At 42.9% G+C, this 19,833-nt stretch overlaps 1 protein-coding gene and 1 long non-coding RNA gene across 2 annotated transcripts in view; one reads left to right on the forward strand and one right to left on the reverse strand.

Moving 5' to 3' along the window:
• Window positions 1-3,843: 3,843 nt before the first annotated feature.
• Window positions 3,844-5,855, reverse strand: LOC120102238 (uncharacterized). The gene is made up of 2 exons (XR_015686387.1): window positions 4,953-5,855; window positions 3,844-4,729 (listed from the first exon to the last, which is right to left on the reverse strand). It is a non-coding gene; the product is annotated as an uncharacterized LOC120102238 (long non-coding RNA).
• Window positions 5,123-19,833, forward strand: part of Tes (testin LIM domain protein) — a 46,268-nt gene continuing 31,557 nt past the window's right edge. Inside the window, 1 exon segment of the mRNA NM_001039344.2 lies at window positions 5,123-5,217. Within this exon segment, the coding sequence (NP_001034433.1) occupies window positions 5,191-5,217 (27 nt within the window). The 5' untranslated portion in view covers window positions 5,123-5,190.

Below are 19,833 nucleotides of genomic sequence, written 5' to 3' on the forward strand. Positions count from 1 at the left end.
TTCAAATAGATTAGGACTTCCCCAGCTACTGGCTTGTCTTATTCAAATGCTTTAGATCCTATCTTATTAAGACAAGGTTTTTTACCTTAAGGAGTACATCGCAAACATCGTGGAATATGTCTTTAAATGAAGGAAGAATCACCTTGGGGTCCCCAGCAAAAGACAAATTGTTGCTGACTTCCCTATAGTTCTCTCATGACCCTTCTCTGTGCGTGGTATGATTTGTTTTTTTTTTTTGTTTTTTGTTTTTCCATGATCGCGACAGTATTGGATATGCAACTCCAAGTTCTCTTTTTTCCTATGATGCAACTGTTAGAGAAATTGATGAGTATCACAGTTTTGCAGCTGTGATAAATCTAGATGTGGCTCATCCATTCCTCACAAGTCAAGGTCTAGCGTTTGGACAGTTTAAAAAGCATTCTGCATGATGGTTTGTTCTGAGATAGACTGGTCCCGGTTCCTCACTGAAGAATGTGTCCTCTAGGGCGGTCTGTAATGTTATCCAGGCTTCGAGTGAGTCATAATAGCCATGCCAGGCTCCCATAAGCATTCTTGTGACAAGCACTAAGCAATGATTATCTTCTCTAAGGAGGCTTATATTAACAACTGAAGACAAAGATGTAGTCATATTTACCTTGAAATCTCACCTCATCTAATATGGAAAACTTTCCAATATTATCTTTTCATATTTATGGTGTGTTTGAAACATCTTTTATTATACATACACATGTGTGGAGTAGTTGTACACAGCTGTTGGATCCAAATTCAAGTCCTCTGAAAGCAGCAAGTGCTCTGAATCACTGTTCTGTCTGTTCAACCCCATGTGTGTGTGTGTGTGTGTGTGTGTGTGTGTGTGTGTGTGTGTGCGTGTGTGTGTGCATTTGTGCACATAGGCCTGTGTTCATATCTTCTGTATCTTCAGTCCCAGACCGTCCCACTCATTACTAGAACTAGATTCTATTTGCCTTGTAAATTCATTACATAGAAAACTGAACTCATTGCCTGTCTTAAGCTCACTTCCTTGTCCTCTTCTGTCTTGTACAGAGGAAAAGTGTAAGGTCTATACAGCTGCAATCTGAACAATCCTAAGATGTGAGGCGTTCTAACAGATTTTAACAGATCTCTTTGCCTCCTCAGTCCAACATTGCCTCCTCTTTAACATCACCAGCAGGTCCTTCTAATTCTCCAGCCCCATCACTGCCTCTTCATTTATTCCTCAACCTAATTCATGTGGATTCAGCTCAGATGATTTATTCAACCTCCCTTCCACTGGTTTGCCTTGGCGGTGTTTCCAGACACCTCCATTTTTCCTTTCTGTGAGATCTGTCCTATCACTCACTCTGGGCTTTAGTTTGTGTGTCCCTCGGAAGCCTCTGCACTTGGCATCAGCCCAAGTGGATTTGACTAGAGGTCCGAACTCCTCCAAGTCAGGACTCCTCCAGTCTATTGCCTGGTTTGGAAACCCATTTCTAGGTCTTTTGTTTGAGCAGAGACGATATCAACATGAGAGCCGAGAGTGCCTTCTGAGGTGTCAGGATGTATAGACGACAGTTGAAGGAGGAAAAGCACTAAGGCTGGTGTAGGGGAAGCAGTGAGACAAGAGTCTGTGTGTCCCCAGAGAGGAGCAGTGCTTTGGATATTTGGGGTCATGTAGTGCCTGTATCTACTCCCAGATACATTTTACCTGTTGAGTTTTGCAGGACACTTCTCTCCTGATCATATACTGCCATCTTGTTATTAACTTATCAAACTGTCTCACCTGGGTTTCTGTTACTGACAGTCCAAAAGGATTTAATTAGGACACAAGCTTCAGCTAGACAAAATCCCAGCATGGGAAGATGGGAGATGGGTACACATCCCAGCGCTGGCTGAGGGGCTATTGGCATTTGATAGTTTCTGGGAGAGGAAAGCATCTTTAAGGAGATAGGTGAAGGCCTAGCACATGCCAGAACCCTACTCCCAAAACTAGCTGGAAAGCACAAAGCAGACTCTTTGGAGAGGGTTGGGGGTGATGGAAATGGGAGGGGCTGGGGAAGAGAGCATGGAAATTTGAATATTTTCAAAAATACATTTTATGAACGTTTTGACGAAGTAAGAAAAATAATGTCAAACAACACTTATTAATCTTCAGCCAAGGAATATTCTTCTGAGAAGTTTTGGGAAACACCCACACCACCCCCTCCCCTGACCTTGCTTATGCTCCCTCTATCGATAGAACCTCACTGTTCTTACAAGTAAACCTCTCTGTCTGTAAACGGCATTGCTCATCTACACACAACTTAAGAACAGACGAAACTCCATAGGCCTGTCTACACTGCTCAGTGTCCATGACAGCACAGAGGGCCAGGAAGGGGTCACTCACTTCTGTCATCTGAGGCTGTAGTTAGATAACCCACTGCCTATATTTAAGTGCCAAAAAATGCATATTATTATTGTAATACATATTAGTCTACATAAAGAACTTTTAGTGTGTGTGTGTATGTGTACATGTGTAAAATCTAGCATATTTGCTTATTTTTCTAAGGATAAAGACATTCAAACAAAACATTGATGTCATTACTTGATTGATTTCTCCTCTGCCGGAGAAGGTCATGTGTTTGGCTGATTTTTCCATGAGTTTTGGTGTGGAGCCAAGTCAAACATTAACCACAGGACTCCAGTAGGCACAAAGGAAGCTCCAACTGTTAAGTAGAATGAGCCTCACAATTCACCAACCACACACTCCCTAAAAGTTATCAATGACTTCTGCTAAGTGCATCTCTTATTTCACACTGTGCGTAACCCTCCCCGAAGCTCCTTTGTTCGCTATATGCCTTTGACTCCTTCACCTTGGTCTTTTCTCCTCTTTTGACTAGCTTTTCACTTCCCTTCTTCCGTGCTGGTCCTGTTCAGCCTGGCTTGCTGGTTGTCATCCAGATCTTCTAGTTTACTATCCTCCAAGTTGTTCTCGTTCCCACTCATGGCTTTCAATTAGTCCAGTGGGAAGGTAACTTCCCCAAATCACCATTCCAGCACAGGCCTAATCTCTAAATGTTACAGTGTGGTGTTTCAACATCACGATTTCAAGGCCAAGATATTCAAAACCATACCTATTACCTGTCCTCCTCTGCAGAGACAAATGCACAGCTATAGAAAACCCTGCCCTGTCCCATAGATTCCTTTCTCCCCTAAATCTTCTGGAGATGATCATTCTAGAAATGCTTGCATCTGTCTACCATCAGCGATATCCAGTCATCAAACCATGCCAGTTCTAGCTCTTGACATCTCTGCTGTTTAACACTTATCTTGATAAGAGACTTCACTCCAATTCTCAAATATTGATCTACCCGGTTTCATTTTTTTAAATAAAGTATCTACAAATGATTGACAATAATCTGTAATTGGCAGGATGGAAACTCCAGTTAGAATCCACAGAATTTCAATGTCTGTCCTTCCTAACGCTACCCACACTAAGTGATATGGGGAGGGCTTGCAAGGAAGACAAGGAGGAGGTATTTTAAACTGATTTCATGAGCGTCTCCTTTCTGTTAAGCTTTCTGGAAAAGCAGAAATGTTATCATTGCTAGACCTCATCCGATTAACACTTTCACTGGGCAGACTCAGTAGGCCCAAGTCTGTTGGGTGGTTTGGGAAAATGCCTCAGATTACTTTATTCCAACTGAATGAAAAACAAAAATTATAACAAGCCATTTTGATCATTCCATTAACTTGTGTTAAAGCAATGCTCTGTTAAGTGGTATTAACAAGTTATCAAGGAAAAGTGTTGGCTAAAGCGAACCTTGAAGTGTTTTAGTTACCAAATGTTCAGAAGTAAAATGAAACGACATCTGGACCCGAGTATCTGCATTATATGGAAATTTTATTATTAATATCACGTGCACATATAGTAAGACATACATATGCATATGTAGATGTGGGACTAGGAGGACACCTGATACCTAGCCATTAACATTTTCTATATTGTAGGAACAGAAGAAAATTACTTGAGGCTGGAGAGGTGGGTCTGTTGTTAAAAGCTCCTGCTGCTCTTGCAGAGGACCTCATTTCAGTTCCCAAATCCCAAGTCAAGAGGCTCACAGTGGCCTGGAACTCCAACCCCTGAAGATCCAACCTATTTTGGGCTCTAAGCAAACCTGCTCTCACAAGTGCTCACAGAGAGACAGATAATTTAACTTCTTTCCTCCAAAAGAACATGCTTATTTACCTAAATCAAAATCTTCTTTTCCTCAGTTTCACATCCTGGAAAATTTACTGGGACACAAGCTCTGTACCAAACCCTACAGATCCCTGTAGGATGTGTGAGTAAATGAATCCCTAGGGTCTTCCAGGCCCCGATAATCCAATAGCAATAGCTACTGAAAGAAAGAATAGTTTGGGTTCTTGGTGGCCCAGGCTTCTGTGAGACCAGAGGTTGAAACTAGACTACACAAGAAGCAAGAGCAGCCTCGCCTTACTCCACTTAGTAGGACCAAAGCAACTCTGTTTCCCAAACAAGGACACCACCTACTTCTGCAGTAGTGCCTGTGAGCCTCATGTTTTGGTGTTGAGTGCTCACAAACAATGTAGTAGTAGCCTTCGTTGGCATTGAGGATGTGAGAGAAGATTCCTTGGCAGTGTTCAGGACTCTGGAGAAAAGCGTTTGAGAAATGGACATCTTCACCAATAGTGAAACCAGGGCCCAGTGCTCTTCCCTTGGATGCCTAAGGAGCTCCAAGACTTCTCTTTGCCTCTGAAATCAGCCAAGAAGTTAGTACTGGGAGGATCACTCCTCTTGGCCTGCATGAAAATTCCTCGGACACACAAGTACAATCACCGAAAAGTAAAGGTCTGGCCCTAGCCTTTGGCTAGAGGAAAGGCTTCCCCACACGTCCAGTGCTAGGCTTTGAAGAAACTAAGTCCCTGCTCACAGGGAAACTCCGCAGGGCCCCGCCCCTCGAGGCCCCGCCCCTCACCTTGCTAGCTGCACGCTCAGGCTGCGAAGGTGCGTGCGGCGCGCGCTGATTGGCCACTACCCGGCGCTGTCCCGCTGCCATTGGCTACCAGGGCCTCTTTGTTCCAGGTCCCAGCCGCTGCCGAAGCGGGCTGCGGAAGTTCGAGGGCACAGGGTGAGTAGCTGCGGCAGCGGCCGCGGCGCTGGAGTTCCCGCAGCGGAGATCCGGGACGCGGGACTGAGCCCATCCGACGCCCAGCATGGACCTGGAAACCAAAATGAAGAAGGTGAGTGGAGCGAAAGGCGGGCGTGGTCGCCTCACCTGAGCGCGGGGGCTGGCCAGGGTTCAGACCCTGTGGGTGTGGCTGGAGGATGACTCGGCGGACCCCGTTCCCTTGGGTGACAGTCGCTGCGGGGCTGGACCCTGCGACTTGCTGTCGCTGCGCCTGAAACTTTTCGAAAAACCTTTCGGCCACGCCTTCCCCCAAAGCCTGGGTGAAGTCTAGGCGAGGTAGTGGCTGACACCGCTTCCTGCCTGCGGGAAGCTGCGCTCTGGAGAGCCTGTGTGATTCAGTGATGTGGCTTTGACATCCTCCACTCAGGCAGCCTGGCTGCCCCAGGCTCTCTAAAGTGACTGTTGACTGGTGACACTTCCTTCACACCCGCGCCTGATGATAACTTCTGAAGTGATGATTTTTGGGGGAGTGTGTGTGTGTGTGTGTGTGTGTGTGTGTGTGTGTGTGTGTGTGTGTGTTTCACTTATGGCTTGAGTGCCAAAACACTGTTTCCTTCTTGCGGAGTGAGTTCTCAAAGAAAACGCTGTTCGGCAGCCAGCCGCAAACAGTGGTCATTGCCGGTGCTCAGCGGCCCGGCCTGCTGAACACCCTCATGGCTGTTCCTGGTGTCCAGGCTAAAGGCCCTACCTGAGGAACTCGGAGATTATGTCTCAGGTCGCCTGGGAGAAAGGGGTGGGGATCAGACTATGACTCAAAAGAACGCTGACGTCACATTCTATTGTAACATTCGACCTTAAAGGTCTTGTTCTCGGGAATTGCGCCTGTTTACTTTGAAGTAAATTTAAGTCAGTGGTCATTTATCAAATAAGGAAGGAAGTTGTGCAGAAGAAAGACAAGTTGAGAAAACTTTCTTCTCCTGCAGCTTTGCAGCTGCAGTTCATCTTCCAAAAGGGACTCTCTATTTTGTGCCAGAAATGAGTTTTTCAAATCGTATGCAAAATGTAAGGTATGAGGTTAGGAAGCTGTTGATCAATAAAAATTTGAACATAGGAAGCAGTTCCTTGGTCCCTTCTGATTAAAATCAACACCCAGAAGGGAAGGAAAGAACAGGAAATATAAGATACTTTCTAGTCTCTTTTGATATTTATGTTTTTTAATTGGATTTTTTATTTACATTTCAAATGTTATCCCCTTTCCCGGTTTCCTGTCCACAACCCCCCTACCCCATCCCCCTCCCCTTCTTTGAGTGTGTTCCCCCACTTATCCTCTCACCCACCCTGACAGTCCAGCCTTGGCAGGACCAAGGGCTTCTCCTCCCATTGGTACCCAACAAGACCATCCTCTGCTACATATACAGCTGGAGCCATGGGTCTGTCCCTGTGTAGTCTCTGGATATTTATTCTTTTAACATGTTTTTTTGGTTACCTGTGCTTGCCACTTAGAAAATATCTGATGTGCAGTCTTCTGTTGATGAACACACACTGAAGTTATTGAGTTTTTTATATAAAAACTATTTTAGGTGTTTGTCCCAAATGGGAGGATGTCTTTGCTTAGTAATGCTGTTTTGAAAACTGCTTTGTAAAAGTGGGATTCCTTGGAGGGAGTAGGGATAAATAAGGAAATCAGAGGCTTGTTAAGATAATGACACTATTAAGTGTGATCTCACTTACATGTTTGTCAAGTGCCACAGGATGTAGGATAACAAAAGTGAATTGTAATGTGGAATCCGAACTTGGGACATAGTGATGTGCCAGTGTGTCTCATGAATGGCCGCCTCTGAAACAGGGTTGATCGTGAGGGGGCAGGCCGGACATGCGAAGACAAAGACCATTGGGGAGCTTCATGCCCTCTGCTCGGTTTTGCTGTGAACCTAAAACCAATCTTTTCGAAAGTACACTAAATGAAACAAGACAAACTCTTTGAGACAATAGGTCTTAGAGAAAAGTCCAAAGTTAAGAATTAAGTGGTTTATAAGGGTTAAAACAGGCAGATATCTTTTATGAGCAGTTTTCTGAAGTCTTGTTTATAATGAATAAATCTTTTCAAGTGTGGCATAGCTGTCCTCCTCCGTTACACCTTTCCTTTAAAAGGATATCTTTTCAACCAAGTGCCTTTGCAGTATCTGTAAGCTTACAGCTTTCTATCCCACCTCAGGAAAAAAGATTTCAGGAAGTTAAAGAATATGCGATACAGTTAATAAATCCTTATTTTATGACGTGCCATTTCTGGTGACTCTCAGAAGGATCCTCTATCAGTAAATGACTAAGAAACTCAGAGTGATCCATTTGAGCCATGTCCTTGATTTTTCCCTTCCTAAGCTATGTTTTTAGTGAATTGGATAAAAGGTTCCCTAGTACAAAGCAGTTTGAAGGTCCTGGGAGTACATTAAACCATAAAATGTACTTAGGAATTGTTTTATTTATAAGTTGCTTTCTAACACACTTAAAGAAATATTTCAAGACTTTCTGACTTCCAAGACTTTCTCCCTGGTTTTCAAATCTAAATAGTTGTCAGATCTTAAGTACAAAAGGAAAGCCATGATTTGAGTATACAGTTGAAAACAAAGACAGTGTGGAAATGGAGATATAGATGCATTTAAATCAAAATCAATTTGACTTGTAGCTTGAGGTGCGGGGCATTTTCCCCTTCCAAAACCCTTACATTATTGTTGATTTCAGAAGGAATTTTCCCCAGGCAGATGGAAAATATTATTTATTTTCTATTAACATATCCTATTTAAAAAAAAAAAGAATCACAGACGGGAGTCCTTACCTTGCAGTGACCTGGGTGGGTTTTAATATGGTAAAAGTTTAGGTTGATAAAAGGAGAGATTTCTCCGAGAACTTGCCCTTGAGTTGATTAGCAGTTACCATTATCACAGGTACACTGGGTTTCATAATTGCTGTTTTTCTGTATTTTGTTTTGTTTGAAGTAAGTGAGCTGTTGCTAGGATGTGGAAGCTAGTTTCTCTACACAGAGTTTTGTTTCAACAATATTTTAGGGAAGAATTTGACTTTTATGTTAATGCCATATCTTTTGAAGTGCTCAGCTGGACCCGGTCCCTGTATCTTGCATCCATTTTACTTTGTGTAAATAAAAATCTGCATCTGATTGCAGAAATAAACACTGACTGAGAGGTAGAAACAGCCTCATTTTTGTGGTGAATGGGAAATCATGGCCCATCAACAGCTGCTTTCTCTCAGAGCTACTCTCTCTGAGAAAAATCAAACTTTATTCTTCAAAATATACCCGAGACAAAGAGAAAGACTCCAGTGATTTTCATTATACTGCCTAGAATTGCTGCAGGACTTTCATTTTCCTGTATTGTTTTTTTTAAATCTATGCTAGCATCTTACATACTTTTCTTGAACTTCTTTGTTTCTTTAACCTTTGCTTTAGGAAGAATAAGATGCATCTTAAATATGAAGGGCCACCAACAGCAACAAAAGGTTCTTCTCTGCCATTCAGATGTGTTTCAAAACCTTTAATTATTACCCCAAAATGGATAGGAAGTCCAGGAGAGTGGCCTTGGAAAAGCTTCAGAACCCCAGAGATTGTTGCACTGGATAGAGAATGAGCCTTTTCTTATAGGTAGTCCCTTAATTAAGTGAAAGAAAGGGGGGAAGTAGGTGGAAATCTGGGTCCTCAAATCTAGTCAGCATCTCTGCATGAATCCTTTCTTGATGTAGGAAACTGTTGATGCAAAAACTGCAACTCTCATCTAAAAGAAAAGAAGAGAAAAAAAGGAAAGGAAAGGAAAGGAAAGGAAAGGTTCATTCTGGAGCCATTTTGAGTGACCATGGCCCAGAAACACAGATTTAAGTTACCCCGCATTCCATCTTCTAATGTGGAAGTAATTTCATGACATCTTATAATTTTACAGAGCAAACAAAGTCATAACTAAAGGCAAATTTAAAATATGTATGGGTGCAGTCACATCAAGATGGGGAGAACCCAAGACACAAGATGCTATCTGATGACAGTCTTAGCTTTTGAGTTGCTGAGAGATAATGGTCTGTTAAGTTAATAGATTCCAAAAGGCTTCAGTCTATTAGGTGTCACATGAGACTCGGATGGGCTGAGAATGGCTGTTCTTAGCTTCCGGGCCTTCATTCTGCCCCTCCCAATCTCTCCATAGTACTAAAATTCCAACCATTCAGTCACTGTGCAAGCATAGCTTGTTTCCAGGAGATTTGGTTCACAGCACACTGGAAACACATTTTCTTCAAGAATCATTGGCATACAGCAGAGGAAAGGGAGGGCTTAGCTTTAAAGGTAGATGCTTGGACTCAGAAAAAACAGAAGAAAGGAAAGTGACTCTTAGCAAAGGCCCCGTTTCTTGTTTCTTTCCCTATTGCTGTGGTAAACTAACCCGACAGATATAACTTAAGGAGAAAGCCAATAGCTCAAGAGTACAGTGCATCCTGGTGGGGGAGTCACGGTGTTCGGGGCTTGGTGGAACTGGTCATAGCAAATCCATGAAAATGGTAAAACAGACAGCCATGAGCACACACTGCTCTTCAGCTCCTCGATTTCATAGGGAAATGGTGCTATCTTCCCATCTTAATTAGCCAAATAAAGATGACCACCCATGGGCATGCTCAGTGACCCATCTCCCAGGTGATTTTAGATCTGGTTAAGCTGATGGTGAACACTGATAGTTACAACTATGTACTCCTTCCTAAATAACACTAAGTAGTGTTCGTATTTCAAGTTGGACACCAAGTCTTAACCATTCCTCAAGGTCTGTCATATTGTAACTAAGGCACCATCTTCTAGAGGATCTCCCATGTTTCTACCTACAAGAAAACTAATTCTAAACTCCCAATACATGTTTCTTTAACTCTTAAGGTCGTCAATTTGTAGATGACAGATACATTTATAGCTTCACCTTTTTACCTAGATATTAAGCTTGAGAGATAAATTCATATTTTATGATACTTGATAATTTTGGTTCTTGTTCAAAAGTGTCCTATGGGAGCCATAGTGTCATTTTTGAGGAGGAAGAAACCCCAGTTCAGATTACTTAACCTGAAATTGAAGAGTGTTACTATGATCTTGAACCATAACCCTTAGAATTCATCCTCCTTTTATCATGCCATCTACCTTTGGAGCCTTTTATCACCCAACTTATTCACTGCGTCGTGCAAATAAAATGTGATGCATTTGTACGTCTGTACTTGATTATTTAAGGAGATTATGTTTGAAGAACGGGTTTCTCTACCAGTAAATTTACCATCTTATCTTGCTGGGTTTCATATGCCTAGTCCACATTTGATGAATAGCCAGACAGAAGTCTACAAATGTAAAAGGCTCATAAATAGAAATTCCTGGGAGACTTTTACAGGCAAAGAAACTCCAATAGCATCCCTCACCGTAGCTCCTAGGATTCTTCCAGCTTCTCAGTTTTGTTGGAAGCAGAAGAGTAATGCTCTCTTGTCCGTATTCAATACGGTCCTGAGCAGTAGTGAGCCTGTGTTGGGCTGTCTGTGTTTGGAGGTCCTGCTGAGCTCTGGAAGTTTTCTACTTTCAGGACTACATACTTGGTAGAAGTTTCCACACTTTGTGGGTAGGAAATGCATTTTCCAATGGCAGATGCTCCAAGTTTCACTGGCATAGTAGACCAGACAGCTAACAGCAGAGAACAAAGGTAAACACAAGACACCCTTATGTTGAGGAAGCTATTATGGTCCATTTCTCTCCTGCTTACAAAAACTTTGGTTTAAAAGGCAGTGGGAAACACCAAAAGGATGGGCTGTCTCTTGAATTTGCTATGGGAGTACTAGGAGTAGATTTAATATTGGGGGCCGGCACTCTGTGGAAAAGGGTTTTCTTGGCATTACTCTCCATGTTCTTTCTCTGAGATTTAGAATAGTGCTTGACTCCATGATTGGAATATAAGTTCTTGGTACAAACCAAAGTACACACTGTGCTTAGAAATTAGGAAAAGCCAGTAATCATGCAGTATACATCTCTGTCTGGAAAGATTAGCTGTGCATCTGACTTTCTCCTTTATTTTTACTAGCATACCTTTCACATCGTAACTGGGTATAATAGATCTGAATCAATCTACTCTTTTTTTTATTTTATATTATGTTGTCCACCTTGGATCTCAATTTTTATGTTCAGAACCACTGAATAGGTGAAAGAGATTAATTCTAAGGTTCAAAAGCCCATGGCCCTGTATGAAAAGTCGTTGCGACAGTCTGCCAAGTAGAGTACTCCATGACAGTTAATCACGCAGTCCCAAATGTGCGCGTGAACACAGGAAGTGGTATAGTGTAGAACTGTTTTATTTATCAGTGAATTCCACAAGGAAACTAGTGACATGGGACAAATGAGCTCACATGGGAAGCGCTACTTTCCTTGGTGTATGGAGAAATGAGAAGCAAAAGGTCATGCATTGTTTTAAGCACCATGTCTCAAATAAGATTTATCTCTTTAAAATTGTTTTTAAAAAATTGTATCTAGGGCTGGTGCAGACTGTAGTACTATAGGACTGAACAAAAAAAGACACGGATCTTACACCCATGAAAGAGGAATAGAGCAAAAATAAATAAAACTAAATGACAGATGACAGTCATCAGAGCTAGGATTATAACCTCCTCGGTAGCCTTTAAAAGTTAGCAGTGTCCTGGATCCCTAACATAGTGGGGAGTTTGGGTCATGAATTGTGGGCATCATCGATCATCTTGCAAACTTTGGAATTCTTATTTTCTTTAGCTTAAGGATTGGCCACTGGGGCAGAAATGGGTAAAGCAGTTTTCTGTACTGGAATGTGGAAACCCCAGTAGTGAAATGAGGCAGTAGCCATTATACCCTTGCACTTCTGAAGTAGCCACATTGTCTTCTTGATGACAAATGCCCTATGGGGAGAGTCAGTCTTGGATTCCTGTTTGCGGTGCTCAGAATGTTTTGTTTGGCAACTACTGCCATGGCAACTAATAGGATATTTAAAAGTCCATTAGATCATTAATGTTCAAGGCATATAGGAAGCTTTTTTTATAAGATGGAGAAACATTCAGGGAAGTTATATGAATTGTGATTAAGGAAACCTCAAAAAAAAAAAAGACTAATCAAATAAAAAAACAGGTTGTAAAATAACCTTTCCAAGATTTTAAAGAAAAACAGTGTCACTGTTCTTGGAGTAAATAAGCCCTGTGCTAGAGACCAGAATGTAAAGATTAAGTTTTTCAGAAACCAACTATAGCCTTCGGCTCTCCTGTAAAGCAGCTACCTCTACTTTTTATTTTCAGAGCATCCCATCCACTTAACTTCCTGTTTAAATAATTGTCCAGAGCAATAACGGATACATGAAATCATAATGCTTCCTGCTTTATTTGGCTCCCAAGGTAAAATCGACACTTTACCATCTTCAGTTTCTCTGACCCCACCCCAGTCTGAGGTTTTGACCGGGTTTGGCCAAGGCTTCTGGGTGGAGAGTGTTTGGTGAGGCTCGCCCCTGGGGTACTGCAGAGATCATGGCTGCTCAGTGACTTAGTGACTCAGTGACAGAAAGGCTGGATGAGACACTTGACTCATCCTCAAACCAGGAGTGACTCAGCTGGTGTTTCTCTTTAAAAACTATAAAAAAGGAGTTTCCAGGAGTTTATTGCATAGCTTCTTATCTGAACAGTGGCGGGCTGAGCTCAGAAAACTGGGCTGGGAGCCTCGAATGCTTTGGTGGGGAGTCAGTAATAAGTCAAAACCACAGGAACTTTTCCTTGCTTTGTCTGATGATAAAGTGATATTGTGTTTCCCTGCGAATAAAGCGACATTGTGTTTCTTTGAAAAATGGTCAGGCAGATGTTAAGGTAGACTTTTGGTTTTATATGGATACATCATCATGATAGCCTGACAGAATGAGTCACTGCTGTGGAGGGCGAGTGTTTTTCTTTTATAAGGTTCTGACCTCTAGTAAAAGTAACTGGGACTCCTCAAAGAGTTATGCTTTGTTTTACATAGAGGATATTTAAAGTGGTTTACATTTGAGATGATAGACTCTAAACTGGGTTTTCATCCACATCACTTGTTGAGTTTATGTAGTTCGAATATTAGGGTGTAAGTATTGGGAAGGAAGACAAAAAGGGTCCGGAATGAGGGGGAAGCAAGACAAACATGTAAATTTACTACAGTGCAGGCTAGGCTGGAATGAATGTAATAATATTATTTCTTTGATCTGGTAAGGAACAACATTTTAAGAAAGATCTGTCATGGGCTGACTTTCTAAAAACAACAAAACTGAGTTATTAAAATCAAAACACACTAAGCTGTTGGGTTTTTTTTTTTTGGTTGTTGTTTTTTGTTTTTTTGTTTGTTTGTTTTTGTTTTTTGTTTAACATTGTTAAAGGCAGTCTAACCTCGATAGGAGAAATTGGCCTAGTCCTACTGCAACTGGATAGACCAAGGCCGATTGATCCATGGGAGGCCTCCCCTGCTCTGGAGGAGAAAGGGAGAAGGGGAGAAGGGGGTTGGGGAAGAGGGGGTGACAGAGAAAGGTGGGAGGGCAGCTGCGGCCAGGATGCAAAGTAAATTAATGGGAAAAAGTTGTTAAAGGCAAAGATAGAAGATTGTTTAAGTCCTTAATGGCTCCTGTAGTGGGTGTCAGAGTGGACTGGTGAGTCATGGCGTGCCACCTGCCAGTTTGAAGAGCCCTGCGACAATGGAAATTCGGACAACGGTGACTGAGTCCCAGGACAAAAGTACCTAACTTCCACTGGGTAGACTGGGAGTAGTCCATCGAGGAAACAAGTCCTATACAACAAACTTTCATTAGGCAAAGAAAGCATTTTGCAGGCAGACGAAGTAGCATGAAGCCAAGGTGATGGATGGGAAAAGTCAGTAAGTGCACTCTTGCTCGCTCAGAGTTCACAGTTTAACAGCTTCTAGTGGACCCTTCAAAAGTCACATGGAGAGCACGGAAGGCACAGCAGTTGTAGTTTTCCCAGGGTCAGGTTTTAGTTGAGGTGTGTGAGGCGGAGCTGCAGCACCCTATCCCTCTGCTGCGGGTCTCTTTGCTCTAACATCGATTCAGATTTGATACATGGTTTCCATCTGCTGATAAAAAAACAAAACAAAACAAAACAAAAAAAAAAAAAAAAACAGGCCACTCCACGTTGGTCTTGGCTGGACTTGGCATCACCCTGCCCCCAAGCTTTTGCCTTCATTATATCTCCAACCAAGGGTTCGTCTGCTCTTCAAAGACTAATACGCAAACTAAGACTTAGATTTCAGCATCTCTGAGTCAAGCTACCACCTTAACCTTCAGTGCGAGAGTTTTGCTTGGGAGGTCAAGCAATGCCAGAGAGCAAACAGCTAGTAAACCAAGGAACACACCAGCTCCTCAACAGCCAGAGTAGTAACTTTCAGTGGCTTTCTAGAACTTCCCCAGCGGCTAAGACCTGTAGCCTCTCTATAGTTTGGCTTTTTACAACCATTTGTTTTTGTAGACAAAGCTCTCTGCAGCTCTTAGGCTAAGTTCTGTTCAGTCTTTGTCCCCTGCTTGTTGGGGACAAGATCTTGAGCAGATCTCAAATTCTTGCATATGCCTGGGGCCAAAAGCTTGTCCAGTTGTCAATGTTGTGCATTCTACCTGTAGTGGAGACCACAAGTGGACTACCAAACACTCTTAATGAGGTTTTATCGAAGTCTGAGCTGCCGCATCAGTGGGTAACATCAAGGGTTTTCCTGCATCATTCATGGACCACTGCAAGGGCGAGCAAATCCCGCACTGTCATGGGTGGGCTAGTTGCTTCTCCCAGTAGGAGCGAGGGCTGATGGAAGGTGCCCCAGTGTTCTGAGCAGGGTCATCTGAAGCTTTCACAACAGAATCAAAGACTCCTGAAGCGAAGGTGCAGTTGGAGAAGCAGACATGAGAGTTGCAATACTCCATGTAATTGGAACAACATGTATCTTTGCCTTTGATGGGTTTGACTTCTCTGAGCCATCAGATCAATCTTCAGGAGACGCCATGAGGGTATGTGCCCGTAGATGTGTCTAGGGTTTTTGTTTTTTATTTTTGTTTTTGAGTTAAGGTCTCACGCTACTAGGCTAAAACTCACTACACATCACAGGCTGGTCTTGAATTCAGGGCAGTTCATCTTCTGCCTTATGAGTTCTAGGATTTCACATATGAACCACTTTGCTTAATAGTTTTAAGATAGTGTCTTCTATCGCCCGTGCTGGCCTTGAATTTTCTATGTAACCCATGATGCCCCTAACACCTGTGATGCTCTTGCCACTACCTTCCATATATCAGAATCACAGATTCTGCGCTATGTCTCGCTTTTAAAACAGTTAAGTTTGTTATGGCATTAGTTCGAGGAGCTGCCCGTGGGGCTGAATGGGAGTTGAGTAGCTGAGGGCTCATCCGGACCTGGTGCGGCTGCCATTGTGTTTGCACTGTGTAGCCCTGGAGGACTCATGGAGAATCAGTAAGCTCACTCACAGCGTAGGCAGGTTGTGGAACAACAGAAAGCACAGAGCTGCCTACCTCCCTAGGTAGCCTCCACCTCTCTTCCACCTAGGTTACTAGTAGTTTCCGTACCCAGCATCACTGAGACCAAAGGTATGAAAATAGTCTGACAGCTGCCAGTCAGGTTCCCATTAAGCAACTGACGTGCCTCAGCCCAACATCCTTACTCATAATGAGGAAGATCATCAGGGCACACCTTTAACAAAGATCTTACACCAAGTTAAATGTTCTTTTCAGTGAGCTTTATCTAACAATCCCTTAACTTCGGGCTAAATCAACTTAAAGAAGGTTGGCACCATCTGATCTGCCTACCTTAGATCAACCAGTACTTGTAGCAAAAGGTTGGAACAGTAAAGGGCAAGCAAAAACACCATTAAACCTTCCTTATTCGAAGGCAACTGCGTTTCACAGCCCTAAATGAAGGGAGAAGGAAGTCCGGGCAAGCGACGGTAGGTGATGGCAGTGATGTATCTTGAAATGGCATTCTAATGTGTACAGTAGTGGGACTGGTGAATATGGACTTGAAGGTTCATTTCTGAAAATGTCCCCTTTGTTGAGAATCTGCACAGTAATAGCATCCCATGCGAGTACTGACCACGGCTCTTCCAGACGGTCTTTGGGCCTTCGAAAAGGCTGCGAACTTCGCAGTGTGCCTCGCTTGATTTTCAGAGCTCCTGTTTTTAATTCAGCCACTGTTCTGCTAGCTTTGACATAGATCTTTCTAAATTCCTCTCAGCCAGACCATGTCTCTTCCACGTTGTGGGAAGAAATGTAGAACTTATTTCTGTGGGAAATGCCAAAGCGCATGAGATTTCTTGAAGGTAGGCTACAAAGTGCGACCTTTTAAATATTGTAACAGATTCAAAGTTTGTTACAGAAGTGTTTGGGCCACAGTGCAAGTGTTAAAATGTCAGTGCTAATAGGATGCAAATATCCAAAGAGAAATAGGCCCAGTGTAAGGGAAGGGGAGACAAGACATATTTACCCCAACTCCACATTCTTAAGATGCCATACCCAAGGCAGTGGAATTGTTGTTTAATGTGACTTCTGAGAACCAGATGAATTCAGTTAGAGGACACTCACCGCTGCCTTCCACACTCTTGTGTAGCACAGGGGTTTAAAGGAAGCAAAGCAGAGCTTGGTGTTTGCACACACGCGTTTAAATCCCAGCTTTGATACTTGCTTGTTTTTTGGACAAGTTTTATTTTTAATTTTGTCCTATTTCTTTGGTTTTGATAAACTAGTCTGAGACGCTGACCGTGCTCTGTAATTGTTAATTGTTTTTTTTATTCTCTGTTAAGGATGCTTGGGTGTCTCTTCGCACTAATAAGTAAATGTCCAGAGACCCAGAATTGTATCAGGGGTCTTAGTGTATCCTGGTGATCTCGGTGCTTGCTCCCTCTAGGGAATTGAAACTGACATTTTGACACACTAGGTCTGGAGTGTCCACATAGAAAACAAACAACTGCCATCACCACCGCCATCATCACAGGTGAGCATGCAGGGAAGAGAGCCGTGCACAATGATCACACCATTCACCAAGCACCCGATGGGACCGTCAGCAATTTTGCCATGACACACTTCAGCAATTTATTCCTAGCCGGGGCTATGCGGAGCACAAAGAAACACTTCTCACAGCTCAGTAACCTGGGATATGTTCCATTTCTGGAATTAATTATTTTCCTCTTTCAAAGCTGATTGGACAGAGTCAAGGATAGGGGATTGGTATGCCTCTACTGGTTAATCGAGAGAATTCCATGGCTCTCTGCAGTCTTTCCCTTTAAAAATGCCATCCGCCTTCCTCCCCTTTCCGGCTGTTGTTTCTTCCTTGGCCCAGTATGAGGTATTGAATGGGCCAGTGTCAGCTCCAGGCTGGGCCTTCAACAGACCTTGCTTGTCTCGCCCTGCTTCCTTGGGGCTCTCTGATCCTATTTTGGGAAGTAGCCAGGCCAGCCTGGAAGAAAATGAGAGGCCACAGAAACAGATGAGAGATCTCAGCAGGAGCTCCCCTGAACCTTTTGCCCTCAAGTGAACAGAAGCATGGCTGGCAGCTGGCCTAGCCAGCTGACCCCAGCTCACACCATTGTTGAAGCATGAACAGAGCAAACAGAAAGGACAGAATAAACAACTGTCTTTACCGGTGAACTTGTGGGATTTAGGCACCAAATCATGGCTGGGATGGAGTCTTATCTCCCTCCTGTAGTGAGAAGTACAGAAGGAGTCATGGCGGTAACTTTCTTCAACCTTGAATTACTTATGCAGTCTAATATTCTGTGAAGAGGGGAGAGTCAAAGCGAGTGGGCCATAGCTTCTGTGACATCATTCGGGACTTGGGGATGGCCCGCTCTAATCATTTAACTTTAGTTTCTTTGCTTGTTCTGCCAAGGTAAAGGGAGATTGAATTAGCATGCAACTGAGATCTGATAGCTGCTCTAAGTAGAAAGTATGTGCATGCTCGGCAAATGACCGGATGTTCCTGAACCATTACGCAAATGTAAATGCTGGCTGTGTGTCTTCTTTAATGGGGAACTTCTTCTGCAATAGGAACTCTGTAAATAAAGAACACAGTGGACTAAACCCTTCTCTCATTCTTTTTCTACTCACGCTTGGCTCCCACACCACCACTGAGCCATGTCTCTAAGCACTCTGCCAACCCAGCAAAAGTTAGATAACAGTTCTAAGTCAGTTAAAGCACACCATGTAAATGCATTTGATATTTTCATTTGGTTTGTTGTCCAGAGCAAGGGGTAATGTGGAAAGTCTGGGTATTAGTAAATTTACAAAAACGTGGCCCTGCTGGCAGTACTCTCTACTCCTAGGATCTGAATTCCCTGACTGCCATGGAAACTGAGTTTTATTCTGCATGACTCCTCCCCACCCCCAGACCCCACTTTCCCTGTGCTTTCTCCTTGGGGACTCACTCCCAGGTCATCTTGGATTTCCCTGTTTCCTTCTCAGCTTCCTCTACAGCTCTCTCAGCCATTACTTCAAGCCTTTCCTTTTGCTGTTTGGTGAAAACATGCCTGTACTTTCCTGGTTCCTATATACATGCCAATTAGACAAGTGGAGAACAAGGGTCTGTCCACCACTGTGCAGGAACCTTCCCCTGCTCTCACTGACACAGTATAATGGGGCAATCCTGAAGAAATTATGCTCCGGACTTGGCAGATGTCAAGAACGATGGCACCATCCAAATCCTGGGGCACAGTCTACATAAAGCTTCTCAGTGTGCTGAGTGGCCCCTCTTTGTAGCCGTGGTGGAGAAAATGACTGACATAAAACCAAATTAGGAGTGTTGGCGGCCGTCCACAGTCTTTTCAGGCTCTCCCACGCATACCTTTTGGACTCAGGTTCCCATTTATAGCTAATAAAGAGGGTTTTTTAGGGCATGTTGCTTAAGTGCATGTCATTGCAGAGCCCTTCCGTGGAGCCAGTCTAAACTAAGAAGTGATTTCAGCAACAATCATGTTCCTTTGGCTTTTGAATGCTGGACTAGTACACACACACACACACACACACACACACACACACACACACACATATACACACACACACAGACACACACACACACACAGACACACACGTGTGTGTGTGTGATATATATAATATATATACACATACATATATATGTGTGTGTTATATAAATAAATATATAATATAAATAAGAATGATTGGCCGCAAGTTCTCCCCAATTTTAGTCATATAGTATAACATCCTCATAGTATGGAGGTCCTGTGGCTATTTCTTCATTCTTGATCCCAGGTGGATTTCTGTAAGAAAGCTTATATGGACGCTTATACAAAACCATTCAATAAAGACCCTACTGTGTTATAGACTTATAGAGATATTCTGATAAATTTATCTCTGGAAATTTTCTATTAATCAAGCCTGGCATTGTATATAGTATTTTTAAAACTGGTTTATAACTGTGCATGTACATGTATGTACAATTGGGTATCCTCATCTATTTCTTGAGAAAGAGAATGGGGTTTGGGAATTTTTTTTTTAAAAAAGTCATTCTCTGTCCTGAGTTTGGGAAGACTCTTCCTGGTCCTGACAGAGTGAACAGCCAACATATTGAGAAGAAAATCATTTACAGGGAAGGAGAAAGTTCTGTTTTAGTGTGGCATGTGAGTAAAGAGGCTTGATAGAAAACAAAAACATAAAAAAATGAAAGCAAGGTGGCAGTAATC

This window comes from Rattus norvegicus, chromosome 4, assembly GCF_021556685.1.
Source record: "Rattus norvegicus strain SHRSP/BbbUtx chromosome 4, alternate assembly SHRSP_T2T, whole genome shotgun sequence".
Taxonomy (NCBI): Eukaryota; Metazoa; Chordata; class Mammalia; order Rodentia; family Muridae; genus Rattus; species Rattus norvegicus.